Below are 24053 nucleotides of genomic sequence, written 5' to 3' on the forward strand. Positions count from 1 at the left end.
AAGTGCTCAAAGCATCATTAAAAAAATATGAGGATTATATGAAATGACTTCAAATTTAGTGGAAAATCAATAGGCGTATGTCAGCTGTGACGACCATACTCTTAGTTGAAGAAAACTGTTATCTCATCCCAAAACAAAGTATGGAAGATATAATAAAGGAAAGGAAAAGTGGATAGCTGAGACAACAACAAAAATGTGTAAAGAATCCTCCCAGCTCCTATGGTGTACCTTCCCCAAACCACAAAGAAAGAAAATCCATTCAAATATATGCATGAAAGTCAATCTACTTACCTAGCTCCGTTTGATGCAGAGGATAGCCTCACCTCAAACTGTTTCGGTAAGGGTTCATCACTTGCTTTGTCTGGCGTTAGTAGAAGATCAATAAATTGTGGATCCTGTCAGATTTGAAAGAGAACAAAACAAGATAACCGCTTATTTTCTCCCGCAACAAAAAACAAAACAAAAACCAATTAACAAATCAGATTAATAATTTACATGAAATAAAAATCAATAGATAAATAAAAATGTAACTGCTATCTTTTACGAAACTTGTTACAATTTTAGTGCAAGCCAATTTCAAAATATTTTTAGGTAATCGATTGTTGTATATCCGTTTCTTCACTGAAAGGCATCTTAAAAGACTGAAGCTTTACTGTATAGTAACCATTGTTTTATTGCACAATATTTCTGCTTAAATTCTGTATTTGTAATGAAATAAAATCAAATTTTAAATATATACATCAACTCATGGAGTTAGATGTTAATCAAACATCAAAGTAGATTGTTATTTATTAAGTCAAAGCCTTGTGGCAAAGGCCATATTGACAAAAGTATACAAGCCCTTCTCTTTTGTCAGTGGAAGCTCCATTCAATGTTTTGTTACGATTCACCTATAATGAAAAACGCATCATGACCCAGATGTCCGGACACTTTGTATAGCATAAGTGCTTAATGATTGCCAACCCAAACTTTAAAAAAGTGAATAACATATATTTCATATAACTGCTAAACCAAGAAAATTGTGACCCTCCGCCTCGAAGCGGTATTAAGTCGGGATTTGGAAAACGAAGAAAACCGGTTTTAAAGTGGAAATGGTCAAAATGATCAAATTTCAGTTTTTGGTTGTTTCATAAACTACAATAATTTTTCTACATGAAAACATAATAATTCAACATAAATATTGACGATAAGTTATATAAATTTCAAGTTTAAAAATGCAACTATCAGTGACACATTCAAAACGAGAGTTGACTTTCTCTCAGAGAGCCACCCTTTCCAAAGCTTAGTAATACCGAGTCTTTTTCTCCACCAATACCGTGTAAGATATCACAGCAAAGGGCGTGTTTTTATCTATCTCAGAGAAAGCATGACTGTTTCCATAATGTCATGGTTCAACCAATAATGAACTTTAAAAACTGTAAACAAGTCTAGGTTTTTCCCTGACAACCTTACAAATGAATGATTCTGATTGGTCAACTCTCATCACATGCGCTGTGGCTGTAGGCCATAATGCTCGGGCGATGCTTCATGACGTCAGCATGCGTGTGTTACATATGTGTGTGTTTGTGCATTTTGATACACACCACGTGCTTTTACTTCTTTGTATAGCTGCATTGGTGATCGAGGTGAGGGTCCTCTTTTGTCCCTCTTTTTTTTTTTATTCATGAAATTATAGGACACTCTAAGACTTAATAGGACAACAGTACACTTACACTTACAGTTACAGAGATTGTTGTAGGATAAACATTTAGTTTTAAGTACAAAAGCAGAATAATAAATAGAGCCTTCAACAATTAATGAACTCCCGGTGGATATACGTGTAACTAAAAAATGAAATGGATAGATAAACAGTCAGAAAGACAAACCTATTAATTGATAAATAGATAGGTAGATAGATAGATAGATAGATAGATAGATAGATATATATATAGATAGATAGATAGATAGACGAAGAGGGGAGAGAGACAAACAGAGAGAGAGAAAAAAAAAGAGAGAGAGAGAGAGAGAGAGAGAGAGAGAGAGAGAGAGAGAGAGAGAGAGAGAGAGAGAGAGAGAGAGAGAGAGAGAGAGAGAGAGAGAGAGATGGATGTTCGTTTTGTCGTGCTCTCTTTGTATACTGAAAGAAAGAGGGGGGGGGGGGGGGGGGGTCTTTTTAGACCATGAACAATGTGTAGGGATCTCTAGCCGTAAACAATCGTACGGCTAGTGACCTTGGCAATGGTCATTCCTACTTCCGCTCTGCCTCGTCCCGAGCTGACCCGGCTCATATAAAGCCAAGTGGACCTCTCGATTTAGACACACTTACCGACACACTTACCTACAGACTTACCTACACACTTACCTACAGACTACCTACTGCACACTTCAAGCTCTACACTAAACTATCTACCATACCATATCTGTTGCGACCATACCTATCTACCATTACGACTAGCTAGATTCAGGGTAAGCTATATTTTTATACTTTAACATTATCTATTTAATATCTAGTTTTAACTCAGTAATTCCGTGATTCACCGGCCATCTGGACCCATCCTAGCCATGGAGTCCTACAGCCAGAATACCGAGTTCTGGCAATCACGGTAGTTACTACAATGGCGTCACGAGCGAAAACTTTTTTCTACTTTTTACATTATCCATTTTATTAATTCCTACCGTCGTATTTCGTTGAACGGGAGTTCGAATTTCGTTGATTTTTACCGTGTGAATACTTCGTTATTTTTCATCAGGAATTTTCTATTATGATTCTTATATTCAATCTTGAATGAATTCTGTGATATGTATGACCACGCCCCCTTCCCTTTTCTTTCAGTTGTAGGTAATTTCAGTTCGTGAATTTTGTTTGATCGTGTCAAGGTCGTCCTTGTCCTTGACTCCAAGGTCACACCTGTCTGGTGACCTTGTGGACGGTGTCATGTTTCATGATTTAAAAAAAAAAATTTTTTTACATTTGATTTCTTTGTTATTCTTTTTACTGGAAATATTTTTGTTGTTTTGTTGTTGCCTATAGCTGTGATTGGTGATTAGTTTATATCTTTGGTAATTTATTGTGAATTCCTGTGATTTGCTTTGTCCTGCACTTGACTTTGTTTATTGCCTATGACTGTGATAGTTGTATTCTTGTAATTTGCTTTGTCCTTGACTTGACTTTGTTTACTGCTTATGACCTGTGATTAGTTGAGTTCTTGTGATCTGATCTGTCCTTGACTTGATTTTGTTTGTCCAGTGCTACATTGTGATTGTGGTTACTCTTTCTATTGATTTTATTATAATATATCATCAGTTATTATTTTTCTTTCACACACCTTCCTCTCCTGAGAGGATCCCTTGGTGATTTGTGTTGTTCATTTTTATTATTTTTTAAGTCTGTTTTTTTTTTTTCTTGATTTGTTGTTTGATGATCACTCGGGCCCGGCAGCATGGTGCGGGGAGGTGTTGGAGCATGACCCGACCATGGCTGCGGCCTTGGGGAGTGGTCTATCTTTCAATAGACCATACCTAATTTTTTATTTAGTATTTGTATAATTTTGATTTATTGTTTGATGGCTACTCGGGCCAGGCAGCATGGTGCGGTGAGATGTTGGAGCATGATCCGACCATGGCTGCGGCCTTGAGGAGTGGCCTATCTTTCAATAGACCATACCTAATTTTTTATTTAGTATTTGTATAATTTTGATTTATTGTTTGATGGCTACTCGGGCCAGGCAGCATGGTGCGGTGAGATGTTGGAGCATAATCCGACCATGGCTGCGGCCTTGAGGAGTGGCTTATCTTTCAATAGACCATACCTAATTTTTGATTTAGTATTTGTAAAATTTTGATTTATTGTTTGATGGTCACTCGGGCCAGGCAGCATGGTGCGGTGAGATGTTGGAGCATGATCCGACCATGGCTGTGGCCTTGAGGAGTGGCCTATCTTTCAATAGACCATACCTAGTTGTTTTTATTTAGTATTTGTACAATTTTGATTTATTGTTTGATGGTCACTCGGGCCAGGCAGCATGGTGCGGTGAGATGTTGGAGCATGATCCGACCATGGCTGCGGCCTTGAGGAGTGGCCTATCTTTCAATAGACCATACCTAATTTTTTATTTAGTATTTGTATAATTCTGATTTATTGTTTGATGGCTACTCGGGCCAGGCAGCATGGTGCGGTGAGATGTTGGAGCATGATCCGACCATGGCTGCGGCCTTGAGGAGTGGCCTATCTTTCAATAGACTACACATGATTATTTGTATGTTGCTTGTCATGGATTTTGATTTAATAGTTCTTTAAGCATTTAAATTTTGATTTATTGTTTGATGGTCACTCGGGCCAGGCAGCATGGTGCGGTGAGATGTTGGAGCATGATCCGACCATGGCTGCGGCCTTGAGGAGTGGCCGATCTTTCAATAGACCATACATAATTACTTGTGCATTAATTTTCTTCATTTTGATTTGTTGTTTGATGGTCGTTCGGGCCGGGCAGCATGGTGCGGTGAGATGTCGGAGCATGATCCGACCATGGCTGCGGCCTAGGGAGCGACTATCCTACAATAAACAACCCCATGTTATTATTGATCATTGCTTGTGGTTTTATTGGTTGGAGGTCACTCAGGTCAGAGAGCATGGTGCAGCGAGATGTTGTAGCATGACCTGACCATGCTGTGGCCTCGAGTGACAGACCAGCCAATAGATAGTGTTAGTTCCCTAGGTTTGCTTTCGAGTGGCCACTGTGATTGGGCAGCATGGTGCAGTGACATGTCGGAGCATGTCCTGACCATGGCTGCAGCTGTGGAGATGACCACTCGGAAGCAACCATCTGATGATAGTTTGGATTCACTGAGTTTGATGGTCACTCGAGCTTGGTGGCCAGCGCAGAGAGATGTTGGTGCATTATCTGTTGCGACCAAGGTTCGAGTTGGAGGACCTAATTCTCAGTGAATCACATGATACATATTGTGATGTTCATGCTCAGGTCGCGCACCATGGGTCAGTGAAGTGTTGGTGCACGACATGGCCATGACTGCGACCTGGAGCAATTGCTTTGTTGTGAAGATGTGTAGATTGTTGTTATCATTAGATTACTCTGTGATCTTTACTCTATTATATACAAATGCTTCATATATTATATTTTTACATTTGCTTGCTTTGGCATGAGCTTGGCCTAATTATATTGTTTTGGCTTCATGCTTGTGCTAGTTTTATTACTTGGCTTTAAGCCCGCTCGATTTTGTTTTGTGCTTTTAGCTTGCATTGATTGCTTGCATGGCGTAATAGTTCCTTGAGGTTACACTATAATTTGCTTCTTTGTTACTGACACTGTTTCCCATAGTCTATTCTCAGAAGATTAGGATAATCGTGCCAGTGAATATCATCATGGTGAATAAATTCTAATGGACTACTGCTCTTTTGAGCAGCCCATGGATTATTGTCTCTGGGCAGACTGCCAGACAGTTCGTCCTGCCCTATCAGGAGAGTATAGATGACCAAGAAAGACTTCTGTAGTTCCAAGAACATCATTAAGTTTATGCAGCCTCAGGAAGCCAATAATTATTAATTTACACTCATGGTGCCCAAAATGGAAGATACCTTCACTGATGCTCCAGAACCCAAGGACCCTTTCGATACCGACGACCACTGCTGATATAAGAAATAAGGAAGCCTTGGCACTAGGAGACAGTGGGGATTCGAACCCACCACCAGAGTGCAGAAATGTAAAGAAGCCCACCATCTAGACTGCATTCAGGACGAGGAGGGGCCTATTTGAATTCAACAAGCTGCCATTTGGACTCTGCAATTCTATAGCACCTACAGCAGAGTAATGGACCTCGTCTTGAAGGACTTACACTGGAACTCTGTCTTGGCCTACTTGGACGACATCTGTGTACTGGGGAAGTCCTTCCAGGACCACTTCAACAACTTGAGGGAAGTGTTCACCAGACTTCGTGCCTTCCGGCTGAAGCTCAAACCCAGGAAATGTGAGCTCTTCAGGAAAGAAACTAAACTTCTTGGTAGGAAGGTAGGAAGAAACCAGTTGTCTATGACAGAGGAATCAATTGCCACTGTACGGAATCGGCCAGCACCTACGTCATTAAGGGAATGGAGAAGTTTTTGGGCTTAGCTAATTACCACCGCTTCTTCGTAAAGGATTTTGCCGGAATATCAGAACCCCTCGCTCGACTTCTGAGAAAGAAAATTTTCATCTGGGGTGATGAGCAGCAGGCAGCCTTTGAGGAGATCAAGCTACGCCTTACTTCCCCACGGTCTTGGCCATTCCCACTACGACAGGCCACTTCATCCTCGATACTGATGCTTCAGATTGCGCCATCGGAGCCGAGTTGATTCAGATCCAAGAAGAGGAAGAGAAGGTGATTGCATATGGGAGCTTCACCCTGACACCCCTTCAGCGGCGCGATTGCACTACCAGGAAGGAGCTACTTGCAATTGTGCGCTTTACCAATCACTTCCGTCACTACCTCTTAGGCAGCGAATTCACTGTATGAACGGATCATCGCTGCCTTACTTGGCTCATGAACTTCAAGAGGATTGAGGGCCAACTGGCCCGATGGATCGAAGAACTCAGTCAATACAACATGAGGATAGTTCACCGCTCTGGTTCACTGCACATGAATGCTGATGCCTTATCTCGACCTCCCACGACGGACACTTGCCAACACTACCGTCCTCACAAGGCGTTATCAGAATTGCCTTGTGGCGGATGCGCATATTGCACCCGAACACAGGAGAGATGGGGAACCTTTGAATCAGAAGTAGACAACGTCGTCCCCTCGGGTCCCCTGACACAATTGTCACTGGGTTGGATATTATAAACGAGGGCGAATGTAGGACACAGCTCAGAAGATTGGACGACACTGCCCGAATGACGTCAGGAAGGAACTGCACTATCCCCCTCGGGTCCCCTGACACAATTGTCACTGGGTCGAATATCATAAACGAGGGTGGACGCAAAGTGCGACAGATCAGAGGATCGAACTACTCTACCCGGATGACGTCAGGAGTGAGCTGTGCTGTCCCCCTCAGGTCCCCTGACACAATTGTCAATGGGTTGAATATTACAATGAGGGTGGACACAAAATACAAGTCGTAAGACAAGACGACTCGACACAAGTTGGCCTTGACGACATTGACATGGAGGATGTCAGGAAGCTGCAGTCGGATGATCATCACATGACCCACCTGCTATTATGGTTGAAATTAGGAGCAGACCCAGAAATGTCGGACTTGATGTTGCCCGGCCAGGAAGAAAAGTTCTACTGGGTGCACCGCAACCTGTTCTTCCTGATCGATGGAGCCTTATACAGAAGAGACGAAGGCCCACGAAACCTCCTTGTCATACCTACGCCTTTAACAAATTGATGTTAGGAAGGAATTGAGCACACCAGTGGAATTGGTTATACCAGGGAAACGTACAAACCCACAGTCTCCTGAAGATTATGTCAACTCTCTACAGCAGGGGTTAGAGATAGCCCACGAGACTGCGAGAACCACCCTCCGAACTGAGCTCAAGAGGACAAAGAGGGACTACGACATCAAAGCCCACGTCCATTCCTTCAAGAGGGAACAGGCGGTTTATTACCTGGTTAAATCGAATGTGAAAGGAAAGTCCAGCAAGCTGAAACCTGTATGGACTGGACCAGCCATCATCTCCACGGTCCTGACCCCCACCACATACATTGTCAAATTCAGGAACTCGGAGATTAAGACAGTCAACCATGACCACCTTAAGCCATGTTGGGACCGGACTATCCCAGCCTGGATCTGAAAGGAAAGGGAGGCCATCGAGTCTGGCCAGGAAATTACGAACTGTACTTGTGGAAAGCCGGACGATGGAGACCTCATGGTTGCGTGTGACAGGTGTTTCGACTGGTTCCACGGCAGGTGTGTCAACCTGACGAGGAACCAAGCGAGGCAACTGAACACTTTCATTTGCCCATCCTGTTCTCACTGATCTTTTTCTTTAATCTCCGCAGATGACCTCTTTCTCACGGGATGTGACCCTCTTCCGGGATTTCCTGCGGTTCCGAGAAGAGATGCCGAGAGCGGCCGGCAGGCGCTCTCCTCCGGGGCGTAACCCGGACGGAGCACGCGATTCGGAATCGCAGGCAGCCCTGGAGAAATTCCACTAGACGCTCGAGGACTCCTCCAATCACCTCGAGACTTGGGAATAGATCCCGAACCTCCGCCGTCGCCTCTAACTCTAACCAGGAACGGAGGCCCCGTGACCGTAGGAGACGGTCCCGCTCGCCCCGTCGGGCCCACAGAACTAGTACCCGGCCCGACAGAGCCGCGATCGGCCTCCCAGCAGGCATAGGAGGGAGGACCAAGAGCAAGCCGACCGCCGAGACAGATCTCGCCGCCGCCGGGGGGACTTCCGCAGCCTACGGAATCAGCTTAAGAGGGCCAGGCAGGAGCTGGCCTCCCTCCGGACCGAGGCGGCTGAGGTCACCCGTCTCCGGGAGGAGAATAAAAGAATGAAGGAGAGAAAGCCCTCGATGGAGCTGTCCCTCCACAGCTCTGTCTTAGACAGCTAGATGCTAGGGCGAGCAACCGTGCAAATAGTTATTTTTGCCCCTGCCCCAGGAAAGGGCTTTCCTTTTATTTCAGCCCTAAGTAAGGGCCTTCTTTATGTTTTGTTCGGCCCTAGGAAAGGGCCTTCATTTTTTTTTACCCCCCTTTTTTTGTTGCTACGCCCTAGATAAGGGCTCCTCTCCTTTAGTTCACTGTAATACCGAGAGCTCCAGAAAGGTGCAGGTGAGTACCCCACATCCAGCCACCCTGCCCTTTTTGAGGGGGGAGCAGTGTAGGGATCTCTAGCCGTAAACAATCGTACGGCTAGTGACCTTGGCAATGGTCATTCCTACTTCCGCTCTGCCTCGTCCCGAGCTGACCCGGCTCATATAAAGCCAAGTGGACCTCTCGATTTAGACACACTTACCGACACACTTACCTACAGACTTACCTACACACTTACCTACAGACTACCTACTGCACACTTCAAGCTCTACACTAAACTATCTACCATACCATATCTGTTGCGACCATACCTATCTACCATTACGACTAGCTAGATTCAGGGTAAGCTATATTTTTATACTTTAACATTATCTATTTAATATCTAGTTTTAACTCAGTAATTCCGTGATTCACCGGCCATCTGGACCCATCCTAGCCATGGAGTCCTACAGCCAGAATACCGAGTTCTGGCAATCACGGTAGTTACTACAAATGTGGTGGAACGCTAAGGAAAACTTGAGAGATTCAATAACATGTTTTCATGTAAGTCACTACACAATAAGCCCCACCCCTCCTCCTCAAGCTGTCATCTGACTCAAAATGGAAACAATGCAATGATTGATTTGACCAGCCCATTTCTTTAATTGCAATCTCATTGGTCAATATGTTTCCAGTTGATTGACTATGACTTACTTTGTAACAAAATGCTTTCTTTAAACTATCCCTACAATTCTTTGCTCCGCCTCCATCCCTTTCTTCATGTCTACCTCACTCTCTCCGTCTCCCTTTTGTTTCTTTCACACATACAAACACACACACACACACACACACACACACACACACACACACACAAATACACATACACTTATACAGGTTTCAATCTTTATTCTATTTCCCTCGCGTCCTCTTAATGCACAAGCAGTCTCTCTCCCCTCCCCCCTCGCTCCTCTTTTTCTCTATCTATCTCTCTCTCTCTCTCTCTCTCTTTCTTTCTTTCTTTCTCTCTCTCTCTCTCTCTCTCTCTCTCTTTTTTTTCTCTCTCTCTCTCTTTCTCTCACATGTGTGTGTTTGTGTGTGTGTGCGTGCGTGCGTGTGTGTGTGTATTTTATTTTACTCTCTCATTCTATCTCTTCCTCTCTAATCCTCTTCTTGATAATTCTTTCCCTGCCCACCCGGCTTCACGTAGTTTCAAAACTGTACTTTCAAATTATAAGCACGTCTTTAACTTTGGGTATTTGAAATCTTATTTTCTCTATTGAATAAGACAAAAATTTCACATTAATAATTCTTATTTCATTGATTCTTTATTTAAATATAAAAAAATTCTTGAAAAAGTGAACAATTGTCGGCATTTTTTTTTTCAGTGTTTTATTTGTTTTAAGAACATCTTGCATAATAATGAATAACTACAAAAGTGATAATTGGATTGTTTCAAAAATTTGTATGTTCATTATTAAATGTATAATCTAAGCTCATGCTAAATTTCACTATTCTCGTCAAATTTTCGATGCCCGTATCTAAGGAGTTATCTTTGCCCATTGATTTGACTGTGCGTGAAAACGATGCCTCACTTCAAAGTCGATTTTCTCAAAACTTGGTTTTCACACTATCGCTACTTCAAACGGTCATATCTCGGCAATGAATAATCAGAATTTTATAAATTTGGTATCAAATTTTAAAGCATAAAATAAGCTATGATTGGGTACCAAAAACCCAAAATTGAAAAATCCGACTTAATACCGTTTCGAGGCGGAAGGTCACAATTAACAAGACTTGAGTTAACATTAGGTCAAAACAATGCCAAAATATTTTCAAAATATATAAAACAACAACATAAAAAACAAACTAATACTTTTTAATGATGCTATGCTGGTTCCAGGCCTGCTAAACAGTAAGCAGAAAGCGATTTTATGAGGCTAGCTCATAATCCCTTGACTTATTTAAATATGAGATAATTATACATTAAACAGAGCCTTTACATTATGAGATTTGCAATATGCTGTAAAGGCAGCAATGCATAATGCAAAGCATCGTCTGTGCCAATAAATAACTAAGCCTACAATCATTTCCTTACAATGCGTTCTTTACAAGGATATCTATTTTTCTCAATAAAATAATGAATAAAGTATAATGGTCTGCGAATTTGACCTAAATATCAATATGAAAGCATTCCTTACTGTAGAGTCTGTAAGAAATCGTAGTGTGCCTGATGCAGTCCGGAAGTCTTCTGATGCTAGCGCGAGGTAAATCTTGATTCCTGATTCAGTGATAACATTTTTCATTTGATGTGTGTTGTAGACTACAGTTACATCATATCCTGTACCTTTAACTCGAGATACTGACAGACGTACACTTTCTTCCTTTTCACCAACTATTTTAAATCTGGTGTGAATATTAAAGTAAAGGTATGAGTTAACTCAAAAAGACAAAATTTACACTTGTTTAACCCTCTCCTTACCGGCCATTTTCAAGATTTTCACTAAAACGTCACATCCAACCTATATAAAAATAGATTTATTTCACTCAAACACAAAAGCTGTTAGTTCTTGCTATGCATATTTTTTTTCCTGCTAAACGAGCTCTTCAACACAGTATTAATATACTTTAACTATAGCAAACATTTTTGTTCAAATATTATGTTGTACAAAAAAAATTAGAATGAGAAAAATTTTGGCTGCATCGTAACGAATGTGACGATTTTCCTATGGGTGGTAAAGTTGGGGTTAAGAAATGACAAAAATTCAATTACTAAATCAATTAAAAATATTATGTAAAAATCTGGAAAAATAAACTATTCAGGATATGAATGAGAAAAATCATTACCTCGAATTTTGAGAGAATTGTATCAATCCTCGTTCATCATCACTGGGTAGAACCTGCACAGTTGAAATTTTGGTTTGTTCATTAATCTGAGCATCAGTTTCAGCACCGGTCAAAAGCACAATGAATGTAAAACCCAACTCTGGTTTCTACAAAGCAAAGAAAAGGATAATATTTTAAGAGAATAATTCTGATCTTTAAGTTACATGTTTACATGTTTAGAATTCAATTCTATTAAACGAGCCATTCTTTATCTGAGGCTTGCACGAGTATACAGTTCTGAATGAAGAATCTCTTCTAGATATTTATATCTTTACAATTTTATAATCTGTATGTCCCTTAATTTACACTATGTAATTATTATTACAGCCTACAATATTATTACACTATATATACCGATTACCAAATTTTACTTTACCACATTATATTTACGTATATTATGTTTATGTATGTATCATTGTCGGCATTTTATACGTCCGTACAAAAATTTCCTTTTGGATGAATAAAGTACATTATTATTATCTATTCTATGCTTCTTGCGTGTGTCAATATTTAAAACTTAAATGTTCACCTTTGATATAGAAACAAAACTAGTCTTTAAATACTGAAAATTATAGTTCCTTGCATGCTTTTTATTTTACTAACCTCATCAGGTATTAACTCAATAGTCAAATCACAAATGCTTTGACCAGCATTGCAATATGTTTCCCCTTTAATCGCCACTAGTTGAGAACGCAGCTCTTCATCAGCCATTTCACTACTGGTAGCATTCAATTTAGCCATCCACGTAACCTGAAGTAATAAAGGCATGTAATGCTTGAAAAATGCTAAAACATTAATTTTAAAATGTCATATAAATCATTCTCGTTATGCTGATATAAGGAGGGGAGGGAGGAGGGAGGGGAGGAGAGAGAGAGAGAGAGAGAGAGAGAGAGAGAGAGAGAGAGAGAGAGAAGAGAGAGAAGAGAGAAGGAGAGAGAGAGAAGAGAGAGAGAGAGAGAGAGAGAGAGAGAGAGAGAGAGAGAGAGAGAGAGAGAGAGAGAGAGAAGAGAGAGAGAGAGAAAGAGAGAGAGAGAGAGAAGAAGAGAAGGAGAGAGAGAGGAGAGAGAGAGAGAGAGAGAGAGAGAGAGAGAGAGAGAGAGAGAAGAGAGAGAGAGAGAGATTACTTGCTTATTAATTGGAGAACGGAGCCCCTTGAAATGGTTTTACTTGAATACATCCAAACCATAACAAACCTTAACATCTCCAATGAAGGCATTGACACGTAAAAGCTGAAGATTAAAAGTTGGTGTTTCATCTTCATGTATCTGAACACTGCGTGAGTTCTGGGTAAATCCTATAATACCATTACTGTTGTCATTAGATTCAATGGTGATGACAGCAAATCCCTGAAAGAGATCAAACAAGCCAGATTAACTCATTCAATCCTAGAGATTTTTTGCTACTTATTAAAATTGGAAAAAATGTATTAAAAATGAGCATGTAGGATAGATAGTTTTATTCAACTATCATAAACATGTAAAAACTAAAGACATTAGTTTTGATACTACACCTATAATTTGTCCCAGAAAAATGTAATAAATAGGCATGGGGTAAAAGTAACCCCGTGTAAACTACGGATATAGTCGGTATTAGGGTTGAGTGAGTTAAGAAGACAAATTTTAATTTTTAGGTAAATGAAAAATGATCTTTTCTCTATCCACACCATAAAACTTGAAAGGAAATACATACCTTTTTACCAGCATCTGAAATGCCTTCAGCGATTCTTGCTCCACCCTCTGGGCGCGTTAAATAAACAAGAATTGTTTCAGAACCTTCAGGAATATCATCCTGTAGAATTTGCAAAGCCACCTCTTTTTTAGATTCTGACTCCTGCAAAAAATAAATAAATTGCAATGGATATTGTGTCATATTAGTCTCAATAAAAGCGATGTTAAAGAAAATTATTTATTTTGTTTTTATTTTATTTCAATCTCACCAATCAGTATCAAAATTATCTTATATATTTATTTTTAAAAGCTTTTAAATAAAAAAAAAAATGATGCTGGAAGACAAATTATATGCTCCATATTTACTGCACAATCAGAAATTTTGCAACAAAATAGAGTGCAATGGGTGCAATATACGCAAAGATATTCCATAATTTCATTGGGTAAAAAAAAACAACAACACCCAATGAACTTACTATATTTCTGTGATCTGAGAGTGAAGAGGCACATTCTGTAAAAAACCGAACTGAATTGAGACAAGTGTTGGAAATTATGTAGTTTAAGACAAGAAAGTGTCATCACTATACAGAGTAGAAAAAAAAATCATTGTTTGAAATCAAAATCAACGGTTCTAGACATCAAACACAAAAGAAATTAGGAACACAAAAAGTAATAAATAATAACCTTAAACTCAACCACAGTGGACAAGACGGTGTAGTCCTCTCCCATAGTGGCTATCATCTTCGGATCTCGTTTACCAAGCACATCTGCAATCGTGTTGTTCATTTCACTCTCTGGACGAGGTACTATCTGGTTTGTCCACTCTTCTCCTCCACCAACAGTTCGTACAGAAATACTTACAGTTCCAAACAGGCCACCTGTTGCAAATGATAAATATTGCAGTAACAAACTAAGATGCTTTGTACCGTGTAATCTAAAGACATTTCATTTCATAACATTATCAACATATTTTACTTTATGATTAATTCACATGCAATGTTTATTCAAAGTACATAATATTATGTACCATCAACTGGGGTAACGTCTCCTTAAGGGGAAACTTTGCCTCTTTACTTTTAGACCAATCAAAGTACACTCCAGATAATCGCAACTCGGTTAATCACAACCTTTGGTTAATCGCGACATTTCCCAAGAAACAGAATTAATTCTATATAAAAGTCACTGGTTAATTGCAACAAAATTTGGTTCATCGCAACAAATTTTCAACCTCAAAAAAGTGGCAGATTCAAGAAATCAACCCAAAAAAATATTTTGACTAAATTTCATCCTGGATGAAATCATGACAGGTTGAAGTTGAAGATCAAGAGAGAGGGGGCTTTATGCTACAGTTGTGTGTCACCACTCTATTCGAGACAAAAGAGGACGGGGCTTTGCGGTATGGGTTTGTGATGTCATCTGTAACCATTGGATAGGAGGTGAGGGGGCTGGGTGTAGTCGAGACATCAGGTAGACGATGACAGTTGTAAAGAGACTGAGCGATATTCTTTGTTATGGGATTGACAACAATGCATTGTGACCAATGGGTTTGGTGAGAGCTTAGTCTCTCATCACGGCTAATCTCTTACAAATGTTGAGAACAAAAGAGTGAGAGAATCCAATCTGAATAAGATGTCAGCTTGCATCATAGCTGCTTTTGCTTATCAAAATCTATACAGAGCTGCCATATGGTTTTTATTTCACTCAAATTGCTCAGTCTGTAGTGGACAAAGAACAATGTTTACAACAACTGGTTTGAGTTTGCCATATATGAGTACAGTTTTGCAATAGTGGACAGGAAACTCAACTTCGGTTAATCTCAACATTTTTGCTGATCCCAAGGTGTTGCGATTATCTGAAGTGGACTGTATATTTAGTTTTGTGGCAATCATTCCATTTGAAAAAAGCCAGGTCTGGGAAAATGCAACATAACTGAGATTATTCATAATGGTCCAAATTCACAAAAACAAAGGCAAAATTATCCCATTTCACAGTAATTTGTTTCTATAAATTTCAGCAGCATTAAATACAAATTTACCAAATTTTACTTTTATTTCATAATAAACATCACTTAAATGACATATCAAACATGTTGGGCTAAATGATAATAACTCTCTAATAACAGTAATTTACTTCGAGTCTGCCCTCTTCATTTAGCAGGAACGTCATGATTGACAAAATGAGGTGACACAAAACCACATTTCTATTTGGATTTCATGCATTAAATAGCCTACTTACCACTACGCATAATTGTAAGAGTTTGAGTTGTAAATAATTCTTTGACATCAGTAAGCGTTGGTGTCAAAGAAAATACCCCGTAGACATCGTCACTCTCTCGAATAGTCACATGACTTTTGAAGTTAAACTTTGAAATTCTGGGAGTAGTCACTAAAAAAATATATAAAAAAAATTTTTTAAGGGAATAATTACAACTGCTTGTGTTTTTAACATAAACAAGGCAAAAAATTAACTTAAGGGCCAGCTAAGCATGAAGTTGAGTATTAACGTTAAAACAACATGCTTGGAATGATTCAAAATTACCAAATTTTAACTACGTTTTGTGCGGCTATGTGGTCTAGTGGTATGACACTCGCTTTTGGATCGGAAGGTCCTGGGTTCGAGCCTCACTCGGCGCATAGTTGAGTCCTTGGAAAAGACTCTTTACTCACATTCTCTCACTGTACTCAGGTGTAAAATGAGTACCTGGCCGTTAACAGGGTTGTCTTTGTCCGAAAAATTGTAATACCGCCTAACAGGCGTCATGTCCCGTCCTACATGTTAAATGTTGCTGTTGACCAGGGATCCTTTGTAAAGCGCTTTGAGAACATTTAGTGGATATTGAGCTATATATAAGCTCAATTTATTTATTTATTTTTTTTAATTACAAGTAATAATAACAATCTACACACCCAAACACACATATACATACAATGCATATAAATACACACACACACAAACACACATACACATACTCACAAACACAAAACACAAACATGTAAAACAAATGGCATTGTTATTTCCACTCACCAGGTTCCAATGGGGTTGGAAATCTCTCCACAGTAAGAAGACTGACATAAAACTTCTCATTTTGTTCTGGAATCTTATCTTGCATGATCTGTTTGTGGAGTAATAAAAGACAAATGAAGATTTGAAAACATTTGTTCGGGTAGTCGACAAATGCAACCGCTTGCCTGCAACAGTTGTCGGCGCCCCTTCATTGCAGGCATTCAAGTGCCATCTCGACACTCATTGTGAAACAGAAAAATACTGTTTGTGGAGTTAAATTCAGACACCTCCTTCCACTATGTGGCATGCTCAGTTTTTTTTTTGTTTTTTTTTTGTTTTTGTTTGTTGCTTTAGGTCTCTTCCAACACAATTGAGGTTATATGAGAGACCGCTGAAACAAAAAAACAAGCAATCTAACAAAAATAGTACAAATGTAAATCAAAATCATAACCTAAAGATATCATAAGCTAAATTATAAATAACCAAGAACAAACAGGCAGAAGATTTACAGAAAAAAAAATATCCCCTGTCAAAAATACAATCACAAACCAAAGAAGCAGGATAGGCTAGTAAAGAGAAGAAGAAACGACATCACTATCGGATCGTACACCCATGCGAACATCATAGGTATATGATTCAAGGGTGATGCTCCCATCTAACCACCCGCAGGCATGCTCAGTTTTGAGAGACGTGAATCAAATACGTTCACGACTGCACAAGAGCAGATAAAAGGCTATAAAAGCCTACATAAATCTGGACTTATATCATATCATATCATCAAGCAAGGAGCAAATTTGTAGTTCATTATTCATATGTCTAATTCCTGGTTCCATCATTTCCAAGAGAGCAATATGGTCTAAATATTTATTTATCTAAACTATTGATAACGAATTTGAAAATAAAATGACCTCTATTTCAATTGTTCCCTTTGTTTTGGTCTAAATATTAATTTATTGTTATGTATATAATATGAAGATATTACTATTTCTGACATAGGCGTGAAAGAACACAGAGAGAGAGAGAGAGAGAGAGAGAGAGAGAGAGAGAGAGAGAGAGAGAGAGAGAGAGAGAGAGAGATAGATAGATAGGGAGAGAGAGAGAGGGGAAGGAGAGAGGAAGAGAAATGAGAGAGAGAGAGAGAGAGAGAGAGAAAGAGAGAGAGAGAGAGAGAAGAGAGAGAGAGAGAGAGAGAGAGAGAGAGAGAGAGAGAGAGAGAGAGAGAGAGAGAGAGAGTGAGGAGGACCACAGGTTTTCCCTCTCATAGCTTGTTACAGGAAGAATAATAATATAATATGGAGTATGATGAAGATGGTGAATGGTGTTATAGGGGAATGGTGGAAGTGGAGGATTGTAACGAAAATATTAGGAAGGTTGTTGTGATGATGATGATGATGATGATGATGATGATGATGATGATGATGATGATGTTGCTGTTGATGCCGTTTTTTTTTTAAATTTTTTTTTTTTTTACGATAACTACTATGTTACTAGTGTGCATCTTGTGTGAGTGTGTCTATGTCAATATTGTATTGTTATAAATGTGTAACCAAATGACAAATTGCCACTATTTTGGGGACAATAAAGATATATTATTAAATTATTTAAACTATTGATAACAAATTTGAAAATAAAATGACCTCTATTTCAATTGTTCCCTTTGTTTTGGTCTAAATATTTATTCATTTAAACTATTGATAACAAATTTGAAAATAAAATGACCTCTATTTCAATTGTTCCCTTTGTTTCCCCATTCTCCAGGACGACAGCTTTGTTAGTGATAGCTTCAAAGTCCTCCTGCTTGTTTGCAACGTCGGACTGTGTGCTGTAGTAGATGGCTATTTTGCCTTGGGATCCATACAAGCGCCAAATGTCTAGTGAAAGCTTAAATGGAGTAAGGAGAAATTGAAAATCTCAAATTTTGCATGAGAAACAAATAAAACTAAAAGAAAAGCTCATTAATTTATCAAATGAAATTTTAATTTAACAGACAGAACTGTTGAAAGAGAAATTACATAGTTGTAGTTGGTTTCGATATTCTAGTTTTATAATTGGTGTTGTCTTTAATTGGTGACATTATGAATACTTTTATTCATTTTGACATTCCTCCCACCAAATCCAAGCATCAGTAACACACTTTATAGAACAACTACAAAAGACGTCTAACTTCTACGTCAGGGATAGAGCTCAGGTGGTCGCTGGTTTGGATAAGTAAGTAAGTAAGTATTAATTTTGACACATATTGTTTATCTTTTATCAATGACTTTTTGATTTCAAAAGTCAAGACAAAATAACCATGGCGAATCATATTATCACTATGGCTCAATTTCCATAAGTGTATATAGACAATAATTATCAAACAATTGTTGTCATTCTATAATTTTGGCTCCTATACGTTTAAACATCCTAGATGCAATCCATTTCTATTCTATCTTGAATTATTATGATGACCTACTATCTGGAATTTATCTTACATTACTAAATACATAATACTATGTATTTTTTTTTTTCTTATATGTTGACATCAATGTACCTTTTCTAGATATTTATATCTTTACACTTTTATAATCTGTATGTCCCTTAATTTACACTATGTAATTATTCTTACAGCCTACAATATTATTATACTATATATACCTATTACCAAATTTTACTTTACCACATTATATTTACATATATTATGTTTATGTATGTATCATTGTCGGCATTTTATACGTCTGTACAAAAATTTCCTTTTGGATGAATAAAGTACATTATTATTATTATTATTATTATTATTATTATTATTATTATTATTATTATATTATTATTATTATTATTATTATTATTATTATTATTATTATTATTATTATTATTATTGTCAAACACTAATTCAATTTGTCATAATTTATTCAACAAAATGATTACCTTCCCGTCTAATTCAGATACAGTGGGTGCGAGAGAGTCATCAGCAAATCTAACCATGCCATAAGGGTCAAATCTAACCACAAGATTGGTCATTGCTAACCTGGCACCCCCATTTACAAATGATTGGGGCGCTTGATACAAACGGAGGACAAAGGATTCGGGCTGACTAACTTTAGGAACAACCTGAGAAAAGATCAATCACAAGGCGTGAGAATAAAAAAAATATCTTAACAGAGTTATCATTATTAATTTTTAATTTTGGAGTTCTTATTCACAAGACACATACTCGGTGGAAACTAAAATATCTCCACGATTCATAAGTTAACAAATATGCTGAGTTTGAACATGATTGAGTTTTTGCACTCGTAAAACATATGGATGATAAGTTTATCCTCCTTGCTTAAATAATTCTAAGAAATCTATAAACATTGTTATACAAACTGAAATTGATTTTGCAAAGAAAAAGTCTAATGCTCAGATACAATATTATAATATGTGCGGCTATGTGGTCTAGTGGTATGACACTCGCTTTCGGATTGGAAGGTCCTGGGTTCGAGCCTCGTGCTCGGCGCTTAGTTGAGTCCTTGGAAAAGGCTCTTTACTCACTTTCTCTCACCGTACTCAGGTGTAAAATGAGTACCTGGCCGTTAACAGCGTTGTCTTTGTAATATCGCCTAACAGGCGTTGTGTCCCGTCCTACATGTTAAATGTTGCTGTTGACCAGGGACCCCTTGTAAAGCGCTTTGAGAACATTTAGTGTATATTGCGCTATATAAAAAAGCTCAATATATAATATAATATAATGAGAAGACTGTCAGATGATTTATAATTTCAAATATTCTACACTCAAAATATTTATTTGTAATAGAAAAATTTCATATATTATCCAATATGTAATGGGGCTTTGAATTCTGATACTCATGCAAATCGAATATTGCAATAATAAGTGACCACACCTTCACTGTTATGACCTCTTCAATCTGACCATGAGCCATATTGACAGAGCCAGTGACTGGAATCATTTCTCCATTCCTAAACCCATTGGGTAAATCATCCACAGAGTGGCCACTAGTCCAGGCGACACTGACAGCACCATAACTTCCAACTCGTTTTAGCATCACTGTCACAATGTTGGATTCTGAGAAATATGAACAGCAACAAATTTTGATTGATTACAAATCCAGTCTCTAACTCTAAAATAGGTAAAAAAATGAAACCGATGGCATTTGTTGACAAATAAAAAGTCAAGAAAAGAGAAATAGTGCATATTTTAAAAAATATCAATAAAAAAAAAAAAAATTTTAAAAATAACCCAAATACAAACAAAACCCACAAGAAACAATGCGGAAAATCAGGATACAATAGCAACTTATCTATTGGTCTTACTTCTAAATATCTTTGATCGACAAAGGTTGCATTAAAACAAATTGATAAAAAAACAAACAAAAAACAAAAAACGACAAAAAACAAAACAAAAAAAAAACAAAAAAAAAAACAACCCCAACCAAAAAAACAAAACAAAACATAAACACCAAAAATAAAAAAAAAATCCAAAAATAAATCAATAAGTAATATTACCTTAACTACAGATCATAATGATATCAAAGAGAAGGTCCAAATGCGTATAACACCCAATATGGGCTATTAGAAATACAGCTCTAACCATAATTAAATGGCAGTTTATTTTGATTTCAAATATCACTGTAAAGCTTACCTTCGTCAACAGTTGCTAAGTCAGTGGAGAAACTTATGTAGCTATTGGCTGCATGTGATTGTATTATGATTTTGGCACTAGCATATTCACTTCTCACTTCTGGAGGCTGGGTCACTAGTGATAATTGGATATAAGTAAATTAGGATGTATATTGTATAATTCAAAATCTTATCCATTTAAATATTCTTAAAGCAAGCACTCTTATAAATCACATGATTGGCAATTTACAAATATCATCTTGACAAAAAACTGCAAGAAGCATGTCATTATCAATACGATAATGGAGAACATGTTCATTGTGATACATATAAAATTTAAAAAAAAAAAAAGCAGTGATTCACAAATCAGGTTTTTACATACTTATGTAAATGACACCAACTAAAATACATATTATTTGAAAATATGATGATTGTGTGTTACTAAAACGTCATTATCGTCATTGGTAGGTACCTTGTCCCAAATATTGAACTTCGGTGATGGTTACAGTAAAGGTAGAATCCATAGAGATAAAGTTTGTACCAACTATCGCAATTCTTGTCAGAACATTCTTATCATTGCTGTTGAATGTCACTGTGCCAGAGTTGGATTCCAATGTGGCAGTGTTTGTATCGGACTGAAATGTAATCATTATAATATACTGATTTATTATAAGTAATATATTCATTTATGAGACATGAGGAAAAAAGAAAGAATTATATTTTTTTTCCCCTTCCACAAGAGTGCTCCCATTAGTGAAGCTTACGTATGTAATGTCTTAAAAAAAAAAAACAACAAACAAAAAAAATCCAATCAACTTTTTTTTTCTTCTGAGTGCCTTATCAGGAAACGTATCAAACTTTAAGATTTTGTTGATATCAATGTGTCTTAAGTTTCCCTTCATAGTGTTTTATTGACAAAGGGGAAACCCGAAACCTCCACATCATTCCTCTTTGTGAATTAAATTCAAGCTTTTATTCCATTTTATGATTGGTATAAAACTTTCTTTACATAATTGAACATTTAATCAGCACATTAATTTCTTCCAGTTTCTTTTTTTCTCTCTTGTTTTTATCTATTTTAATTTATTGTTTGTTTTTGTTTTCCTTTTTGGTTACCAACAATCGGATCCTTGGACAAAACCCGCAGAATGACATTTAAAAATTAATACTAATAAAAAGCATTGAGAAAATAATTCACAATTATTCTTAAGTAATGACACGCCTATAGATTCACTGAATCAAACACTCATTTAATCAAAAACTTACATCATATTTGATTGTGAATGTCAACATAACTGAGCCAAAAGCTCCTTGAAATCGTGTAAAATTGAGATTGACATGTCGTGAAAGATCCGACTGATCAACACTGACTGACTGGAATTCTTCCAAAACGCCAAACTCTCCATGAGGGAAATCATTATATCTGGCAATGAGAAGAAAAGAGTTTAAAAGGTGTGGTATGTAAACAAAATAAAGTCTTTGATACAATACTAATGAAGTGTGTTTCAGAATTAAGTTTCCCTCTTCTATAATTTCGCTAATAAGCAACCTAAAACTAGAGAGAAAAATAAAGTGAGTAGATGTGACTCATATACAAGGGAACAACACAAAACAAACAACGTTTCGGCCCTTGGCCTTCGTCAAGAGACAAAATACACAAACACAAATATGTAAATTTACAAAATATCACATTTCGTCAAATGTGGAAACAATGTTAATTTGTGAGGAAAGGGCGTCGAGTGTGGATGCAAGAAGAGGGCGAGATAAGGAAGGCGGAAAAAAAAATAAAAAATAAATAAATAAAAAAATAAAAGGGGGGGGGAGAGAGGGATGGAGAGGAGAGAGAGAAAGAATGAGAGAGAGAGAGAGAGAGAGAGAGAGAGAGAGAGAGAGAGAGAGAGAGGGGGGGGGGGAATGGAGAGGATATGTGTGTAAAACTACCAAAATTTGAGACAATATGGCGTTATATCTAAGATCAAGAAATCTTGATGCGAAATTTCAAATATATTGGTTGTCATGTCATGGCAAGTTTGTTGTACTTTAGCTCCTTGTCCAAGTGTAATCAAAGGAAAATGGCAGAGCAAAACATTGATGCAACATTATCACGCTGCGATGTTCGGATTGTCATCAAATTTTCAACTCTTCTCATTAAATCTGCTGTTGAAATACACAGAGACCTTTGTTAAGTTTTGGAGCACAATGCTCCTTCAATTCAAATTGTTAGAAGGTGAATCAGGGAAGTTGAATGAGGAACACACTGGGAGACCTCTTGTTGTCACTTGTGGCGATTCTGTTGTGAGAACGAGAGCTGTTGTGGAAGAAGATTCAAGAAGAACGTGTAGGGAGATAAGTGAACTTGTTGGCGTGCCCATTAGACCTTTTACAGAATATTGACCAATTAACTTGGCAAGAAAAAGGTGTTTGCAGAGTGGGTGCCTCATTTGTTGTCAAAAGAGCAAAAACAATTGTTCGTTCAAGTCAGAGTTACGTAGGACTTCCAGCTACTTCTAATGTTGAAAGTAATGCTTCGTGGCAAATTCATTTCTAAGAAAGGAATTTCGAGGGCAGATTGAAGAAAGGATAGGGAATGCAATCATGCCTTAGACAAACAGCCATTGGTCACCATCTTTGACCAATGGATACACAGAATGTAGAAGTGTGTGTGGAACTTATCGTTTCTTATGTTGAATAGAAAATTGAATAAAGTTTCATTTTATACCAAATACAATGTTATTCATAATATTATGTGACTACAGCGCGACAGGGAAACTTAATTCTGAAACATACCTCGTACCAAATCAAATGTAATAAAATATATTTCTAATGTCAAACATTTAAATGTGTTATGAAAAAATCTCGAAAATATATGTGCAGTTCAACTGATACAGATTTTCTACGTTATTTTACATGTTGAAAACATTCGTGTTAAACAAAACTTTTAGGTAATGGTTTGATTTAAAATATTTAATTCATCTTCAAATATTTAATAATCACTAAGACTGAAAGAACATGCAATCACAATCAAACCAATCGTCGACTATGACAGAAGACTTTCATTTAAAATAAAATAGCTAATCTTTAAAAATAAAAATAAAAACAAATAGCAAACAAAAAAACAACAACAACAAAACAATCCTCTGGTAAGCAAACAAACAAACAAACAAAAAAAAAACAAAACAAAAAAACAA

General features: G+C 37.5%; 1 protein-coding gene across 1 annotated transcript in view; it reads right to left on the reverse strand.

Annotated features, from left to right (window-relative positions):
• The window catches only part of LOC144964079 (adhesion G-protein coupled receptor V1-like), a 156088-nt gene that overhangs the window by 1615 nt on the left and 130420 nt on the right, over positions 1-24053 (reverse strand). The window contains exons 79-93 of the mRNA XM_078898019.1: positions 22132-22288; positions 21338-21500; positions 20888-21001; positions 20130-20311; positions 19174-19356; positions 17989-18150; positions 16291-16378; positions 15502-15651; positions 13951-14144; positions 13289-13429; positions 12793-12945; positions 12203-12349; positions 11561-11706; positions 10915-11119; positions 292-395 (exon numbers count right to left, since the gene is read on the reverse strand). Of these exons, the coding sequence (XP_078754145.1) occupies positions 292-395; positions 10915-11119; positions 11561-11706; positions 12203-12349; positions 12793-12945; positions 13289-13429; positions 13951-14144; positions 15502-15651; positions 16291-16378; positions 17989-18150; positions 19174-19356; positions 20130-20311; positions 20888-21001; positions 21338-21500; positions 22132-22288 (2289 nt within the window). The remainder of the gene's footprint in view (positions 1-291; positions 396-10914; positions 11120-11560; positions 11707-12202; positions 12350-12792; positions 12946-13288; positions 13430-13950; positions 14145-15501; positions 15652-16290; positions 16379-17988; positions 18151-19173; positions 19357-20129; positions 20312-20887; positions 21002-21337; positions 21501-22131; positions 22289-24053) is intronic.

The sequence above is a fragment of the Berghia stephanieae genome, chromosome 2 (assembly GCF_034508935.2).
Source record: "Berghia stephanieae isolate SIO BIC M18660-M18661 chromosome 2, UCSD_Bste_1.3, whole genome shotgun sequence".
Taxonomy (NCBI): domain Eukaryota; kingdom Metazoa; phylum Mollusca; class Gastropoda; order Nudibranchia; family Aeolidiidae; genus Berghia; species Berghia stephanieae.